Genomic DNA, 7630 nt, shown 5'->3' with positions numbered 1-7630 from the left:
AAAAAAAAAAAAAAAAAAAAAAAAGAGAGAAACTTACAGCACCCTACCCTATTAATGTTTTCCTATTTTTGTCACACTGCAATATTCATTATAACTTTTACACATTTGTACAAAGCATGCCATCGGGAAAAAATAGGGCACAATATCAAAACCAGTGTGTTTCAGCATGAAACATCGTTTTCTCTAATGGCACTTTTAACTATACTGAGAAATTCTTTAATTATAACTAAACAGACTCGAGAAAATGTTTTGCACCATGTCGTTTAATAAAAAAAAAAAAAAAAAATCATGGCGAGGAGTAAAGTACACACAGGTTTAACACGGCTGTTCATGATAGAACGTCCTTGCTCCGTCTCTGGAGCTTGATCTGCTCTTCACCACTGAGGTAAGAGGGAATACCATTGTAAGAATGAATGATCTGTCATAAGGAAGATTGCAGCAGCTTACGATTCATGTGAGGGATTCAAAGAGCTGCCGAAAGAATATGAAATCAGCCTTTCCGTTGTACATGCTGAGGTCTGGCACATCAAACTAAAAATCACTCTGAAAGCTGACGGTAAGATTCGAAAAGAAAGCATCAAAACCCCAATCACCTTGGTGCTGTTGATACAAAGGTCGCGTGCAATCGGAAAGAGACTGTAAGGTTAGCTTTCAGAAGTGATCGAGGAGAAAACCTTTGATCCACAGGGAAAAGGTGAAGGGAAGGCTAAAGTTTTCAGGGAATGTGAGCAAAGACCAGGACGTCTGGAGAAATCTTCCATGGAGCGACGAGTCTAAACCCGAGTTATGCAAAACATCGGAACAGAAAACATGTTTGGCTAAAATCCAAATTCCAGGAAAAAAGAAATCGACATCAGGTAAATGTGAGGCCATCAGTAAAAAAACTAAAAAAAAAAAAGTGGACCCTGTAACACAACAATAATCCAAAACACACCAGTAAATCCATAAAGGACTGACTGAGAATAAATGAAAGTCCTCTCCAAAATAAAAGTCAGTCCTCTAAGCCATACATTTGTCCATCTTTAATAAGAATAAATACCGTTGTGTGTTAAAATAAAAAAATGGGTTTATAATAATGGATAAATAAAACAAGTCAGCAGAGTTTTGGCAGCTGGTTAAGAGAGTTGCCAGAAAAACTTTTATTTTTAGTTAATAACCACTTTGCACCCAGTTACATCTTTTTACCATCAACAACATATTTTTGATAATTAACAGATAGACTGTCGGCAAAAGCTAAGAAAGCAGAGAGGTCAAAATCTACTTTTGTCTTGGGATGAAAGACAATAATTTTATTATATTTTTTTCCCCATGTCTCATTTTCTAACCTCAATTATGTTCCCATTTTAGGTCGTTCCAAGTCTGTGGGGTTAATTGTCTGACTCATTCATGGTAAGATTTTGTAAACTTGCATTCATGCAGCGTCTGTCGGCTCCCACTTCTATTATATCTACAAGTTTCAAGTGTTTTCATCTCTATAATTAAATCACCTACAGTAATCCACTTCCAGAAATTAGCCAGACACTGGATGTAATTTAATGCTGGCAGCCCAATAACTTATTTCAATGCAGTATGTAATTAAAAAAAGAGAGACAAAGAAAAAAAAAATCTAAATTGGCTGATTTTGGTATTCTGAGGTCAAAACTGGAAAACAACTTAAAAGCAAATTGTTGCAACTTTAACAAATATTAGCAGAAATAAATAAAAAAAAAAAAAAAGGGAAAAAATGTAATCAAAACTAATACCAGTCTGGACATTTTCATTGTTTTAGGCGTGTTAGAGTTTAGGATACACCCCAGTTTCAATTTTATGCCATAAATGATGTTTTCGTTCTTTTTTTCCATACTTTTGCCACACAGCATTAAATTTAAATGCAATTTTACTTTACAATCACCTATTCCATTGTAAATTTGCAGTTTGTTGGTCAAGTTTGGTTTGTGCCCCATCAGAATATTCCCTCTATTTCCACCACTGCTTTCAAGTTGCTCAGCATTACTTTAGATCATTTAACATTTCCTATAAGCTCCAAGTTACTTCTTTTTTATAGCCTGCTTTTTTTTTTTTTTCTAATTTCACTAAACTCTCAATTTACTTCCAGAGTTCCAGTTTGCTGTGACTAGACTAACCATATCTGTCCCTTATCTTTCCTCCCAACTCATCCTTCATGGTTTTGCGATTTAACTTTTTTTTTTTCCCCTCCAACAAATTTGCATAATTTCCCAAACCCAGTTTCTCAGTCAGACTCTTATCACCTGTATCGATCCCCTCATCACTCTTGCCTTCATCCTCTTTCAAAGTCACTGTGTTCTGGTAAACTCTCTGCTCCCTCAAATCCCTTCAATCACATGCACTTCCTGTCCGTTCTCCAAGTTAAAAGAGAGCTGGCGAAGTTCATAAAGTCTTTCCCAGTTCCGTCTGTTGTTCTCCAACTTTCTCCCCGAGGTCATTATGAACAGATGAACTTCGTCACCCCCAGCCGGTTAGGCCCTTCCTCTCATGATTACAATCACTCCTCATTTTTTGTGTATCCCCCCAAGGTTGTTCAGCCGCATGTAGAGATCGTCGTCTCAAAGTCAAGCCCCTCTAATTAGTGCAAGCTGCTTCCGCTGGGAATGTCCATCTTGTGTCTCCCCAGGAGTTATTATCGGGCCGCGAACACAATCGCTTTCTCTGAATGACAAAACACACGCACATCCATCTGCATCAAACACAACTGATTAAAACCTTGCATGTTTTCTCTCTCTCTCTCACCTGACTTTAAATGTAGGGCCAGGGTTTCATTAAGAACTTATTGTCAGATAAAAACAATTTATTATATGCTAAAAAAAAAAAGAAAAGAAAAAGACAAATATGTGTATAAAAACAATTGCTTTGGTGTGATGAAACATCTTTGATTCATTTCCGCTTTCTTCATAAGTTCTGCAGGACAACTTTTTGTCTCCTATCTGCAAAAGCAAGCCCACAAACGCTGGTTGTGCTTGTTTATGCCATAAACCACAATTCAACTTGCAACCACTTGGCTTCAAAAGGTTTTTTTTTTTTTGGCACCCAACAATGTGAAGAAGAAGCAGCAGATCTACTTTCAGACTCTCGCCGATAGAGAAAGTCGTCACTTCATCTCAGTGAGCAGGCAACATTAAAATGGTGTGAAAAAAATAATTTGGATCTTTATGTATTTTGTCTGTTTCGCTTGTTTTTGTGCCCTTCTTTTAGTGTTTCAGATCAAAATATTTTAAAATCAAACAACGACCGGAGTAAATACACAAACTAGCTTTCAAGTTATTGAAGGTAAAATGCTTCCACACCAGCCTTTCACTGTTTTTAGAAAACACGGTGCTTTTTCACTGTCAGTTAAGAATTAATAATGAAAAAATAAAAAAAAATCACTTCTTCGGTTTAAAATCAGCAGCAGTGCTTATGCCATGCCGACTGAAGCAGCAAAATCAAGACATCATTTGAAATTTTTTCGAACCCGTCTGACGACACAGCGTAGGTTAAAGCAACCCTCGCATTCACATCCCGGCTCGGTTCAAATGTTAGTTGCTGTTTTTCTTGATCCAAGCGAAGCGCCAATTGATTTTTCTCCCATGTCCTCAGCGGTATAATGGACCGTGATTATCTCCCTGCTCACCCGGGGTCCGTCTTCCTTAATGAGGAATAATTCACTCTTTTATAAATTCCCAGAGAACTACGCGGTGACAAAAGATCTGCCACAGTGAGAAAAGTAGAAGTTTAAAAGGAGACAACTGTTAACACTTAAAGTGTGCATCGTTACGTGCATGAAAAGGGAAGAGTTTGTTGTTGTTTTTTTTTGTCTTTTTTGCATTTTCCTGGTTAATTTAATTAACCAACATAAATATGTTTGTGTTATTTCTTTTGCAAGTAGATCAGGGTCGGATTTCCTATTTTTCCACCTCAATTGCTTTGCATTGAACATGAACTAGTAACAGTGAAGTTCACACGTTTTATTGCAGTGAGTGAGCATCACATGACAACAAGCGCATGGATGGAGATGAAACTAGAAAAATTCAAGAATGTTTGGGCCAAAACTTTAGAAGCCATTTACCCGATTACTAAAACATCCCATTTATTGCAATTTTTTTTAAATCCTTTCTGCAATAACTCCTCACTTGTGACATATATGTTGGAAATGACACAACTGCACTGGGTAATCCTGTCGGTGAATTTGACCCAGTGTCATTGAGTTTATCTTTGTTACAGCTGGAACAGTGTAATTATTACACATTCTCAGTTGACTAGTCGGCACTTCCACTCAACGTTCTACCTGCTCGAATTTATTTCCGTAATTAGGGTCTGCATAAAACCACAATCTGTCTGAAAAATGTCGCTGAACTATTTTTACCCTGCAGGTTAAAAAGTATCCAAATTGTACGTATTCACATACTAATTATTCATAAGAAAGTTTGGATGTGAGAGAGAAGTAGTAAGATTAGTTTTCTTTTATTTTCCTGTCTATTTCTCTTTTTTTTTTTTTTTCTTGAAGGGTGAAGGAATATGTCTAGCTCACAAGATAATACGCAACAATAAATAAATAACCAGATAAGATTTTTGCAATACTTTTAAGAAATGTTTGGGGGGAAAAAAATGTAATGTGTATATTACACAAATAAAGATTTCTTGTGTTTGTAAAAATATGTAATCAGGGCATAATTACTTAGCCCAAGATTACTTTCATAAGTCGAAATTAGAGACTCAAATGTAAATACAGCGGGATATCAAATTTAAAGCTCAGACCTTCATGTCAGCACCAAACGTCACTTTATTAAAAAGACATTTAACAGGAAATGTTGAATTAAAGCCGTCTTTATCCCCCCAAAATTCCAAATGGATCCTTCCTATTGCAGTGCTTTTCCATGAAAATGACTGAAAGACCCGCCGACAAATTCACCAACTCTGTTTTTGTTCCGTGAAGGCATTTCATGTGAGCTCCTGTCAAAATGTGCTCCTTAATAATTATGTCAACCTCACTTGAACACCTCGGTGCTAAACTGCAGAGATGCTGCTTTTCAGCAATTCAACTGGGACTTGACCTCAACCATTAATCACTACAAATTAGACATTGTTTATCAGGTTATTTACCTTTTTTTTTTCCCCCTCCAAGGAACAACGTGATTGTGAACTTTGGGTTACAGCTACATTAGAAGATGCTTTGATGTCCATCAGCTGTGAAACACTGAAGCTACTGCTTACTGGAAATGTAACAGAGAACCCCGATTTTAAAACATATGCTCAAGTCATGCAGGTCCAACTCAATATTTATTAGATTTGTAATACCCCTGCTGACAGTCTCAACAGCTGTGTTCAAGTCTGGCTGGACGATGAACTTCCAGACGCGATTTTATTCATATTCTAGGCTCCTTGTTGTCTAATTTGACATTACATGGTTTGCACTTGTGAATCATCTTTCCCACTGACGAAGGATTGATTTCAAATTGTTTTGAAAACAAAAAAGCCTGATGCTCAGACTCTTGAGTATAAGCAGTTTCATCTCTAACATCATTGCTGACATCTGACATCGTATATTCATCGCAGGTGTCTGGAAAAACCTGAAGGTGCCATCAAAACTTGTATTTTTAATTGATTCTAATCCACTTGGCTTTTGAGAAGAAAACTCGGTAAGCTCTAAGCTTTCCGTGATTGAGAGGAGTGCGGCGATTCATCTGCGTATTAAGTTTCTGACCTTGTGTTTTATGGGAGGATTTCTCTCGCCTCTCGGCCAGCAATAACACAGAAACACACCTGAGCATAAACCTGCTGCTGGAGCACGAGAGAGCAATCAGCGTTCGCTGGTGAATCAGTTTCTGACAGGCGGAGGGCCGAGGCAGCGACAGACACGCGCACGCATTCCCACACAGACGTCCTCCTGCAATCTTAATCTCGCCTCTAAATCAGAAGAGCCTTCCTGTAATCCGCACGACACCACAACCTTTTCGGCACGCTTTCTCGCTCTCCAGCTCATCATGTTTTATGTATTCTGAGCTGCGCGGAGGGGGAAGAGGAACACAGGAAATGGAAAGGAGGTACAGGTGCATCAGGGGATTAAAAAAATATATATTAATAAGAGTGTATTCAAAGGAGAAGTCTGATGCCACTTGAAAATGAGCAAATGTTGCACATCCACTTAAAACCAGTCAATAGTCCAGAGAGAAACAAAGGAAATGAAAAAACTGGGTACTGTAAGGTAAAAGATGACATGCTTTTTGTGTAGATTAGGAAAATTCAAGAATTAAAGGAGGATTATGGTGTCACAATTAAGAATGTAAGATGTGCATGTGGCAAATCTAACTGAAAATAAACACTCAAAACAAGCCTTATTAAAGAACTATCAGTTAAAACAAAAACTAAACACAAAGATCAGTCTTTACCGACCGCCCACTCTAAACTAAACTTTCTACTACACTTACTTGTTCTTAACAATGTGGGATAACCACATCATTTTCTATTATATCCATCACAATCGACACACAGTAGGCCACTGGAACCAAATACTTTATTTGGTCACATAAGTAGAAATTTGTGGTAAGTGTGAGCTTGCAAGGAATGACCACGAGTTCACCTGCCTGAGGAATTATAATCCATTACAGCAGAGTTCTCTCTGGGGAAAAGACTAGTTTTAGTTCGTCCATCTAGTGAGATACAACGCTTCCTAAAGGCAGGCAGCTGACAGAGGTGAAGATGCCTAGAGTGTAGAGTGGATATAGATGGACGATGGGAAAACAGAACCATTAGCCATACGAAAGGAAAGTTGGAGATGACACACCAGGAAACACTGCACAACTACTTTTCCTGCGAATGAAACGCAGGATGAATGAGACATGGCTGCCCCATACATGTACAGCATACACTCAAAAGTAAGATTGTCGTTTTTTTTTTTTTTTGTGTGTGTGTATCCCATGACGATCCGAGTTAAAACCCTAAAGAAGTTTCTAAAGTAATGGAGGCTGCCTCCGACTAGCCTTTGGTTACTGCACAGGCCGAATGCAACTAATGGACAGACATTGCAGACCAAGGAGCATCAGACGAGCCTCCCAGATGCTTTGGCATCAAGAGACGTGGCAGGTATAGATCTCTCACATCAAAAAGGAAGAATATATTTCATCAACATCCTCTAGGCAAAAAAAACAAAAAAAAAACTGTGTGGGTAGCACATATTTTTTGCTCATTTCACACCCTACTGCTGCTAACTTATTTGTCCATCTTGCTTTTTATTGTTTTGAGAATCGCACTCAGATTCGTGGAAAGTTAACGTCTCGCCACCTTCTTGATGCAGCGTAGCCGTTACAATGTGTTTGATTGGAACGCAACAGATGGTTGTCAGATTATGCCTGGAACAGATGATGTCTGTAGGATCAAAAAACAAAAGCTGAACTCACCATTGAACTTGACCGCACGAATGTGGCTGAGCAGCTCTTTGCCATCGATGTTAGCCATGCGTGGGCAGAGGCCCGGGTAGCCGTAGCAGAGCTCTCGGTGCATACGGTGCAGAGCGTGCGCCATCGCGTAGACGGCGTCCATCACAAACTGGACCTTTCCTTCCTGCTCGTAGTTCGAGTCCCTGCCCACTTTTTCTAAACCTGCAAAGGGAGAAATTGGTTGAAAATCGAAATGATTT

The 7630-nt window shown here is 38.6% G+C and overlaps 1 protein-coding gene across 1 annotated transcript in view; it reads right to left on the bottom strand.

The window, feature by feature from the left end:
• Nucleotides 1-7630, bottom strand: part of LOC106937317 (metabotropic glutamate receptor 8-like) — a 58766-nt gene that overhangs the window by 28089 nt on the left and 23047 nt on the right. The window contains exon 4 of the mRNA XM_015018749.1: nt 7392-7592. Within this exon, the coding sequence (XP_014874235.1) occupies nt 7392-7592 (201 nt within the window). The remainder of the gene's footprint in view (nt 1-7391; nt 7593-7630) is intronic.

The sequence above is a fragment of the Poecilia latipinna genome, unplaced genomic scaffold (genome assembly GCF_001443285.1).
Source record: "Poecilia latipinna isolate Pla-1442-1.1 unplaced genomic scaffold, P_latipinna-1.0 Scaffold2317, whole genome shotgun sequence".
Lineage (NCBI taxonomy): Eukaryota > Metazoa > Chordata > Actinopteri > Cyprinodontiformes > Poeciliidae > Poecilia > Poecilia latipinna.
The sequence above is the reverse complement of the archived record's forward strand: the minus strand, read 5'-3'. Positions and strand labels throughout refer to the sequence as shown.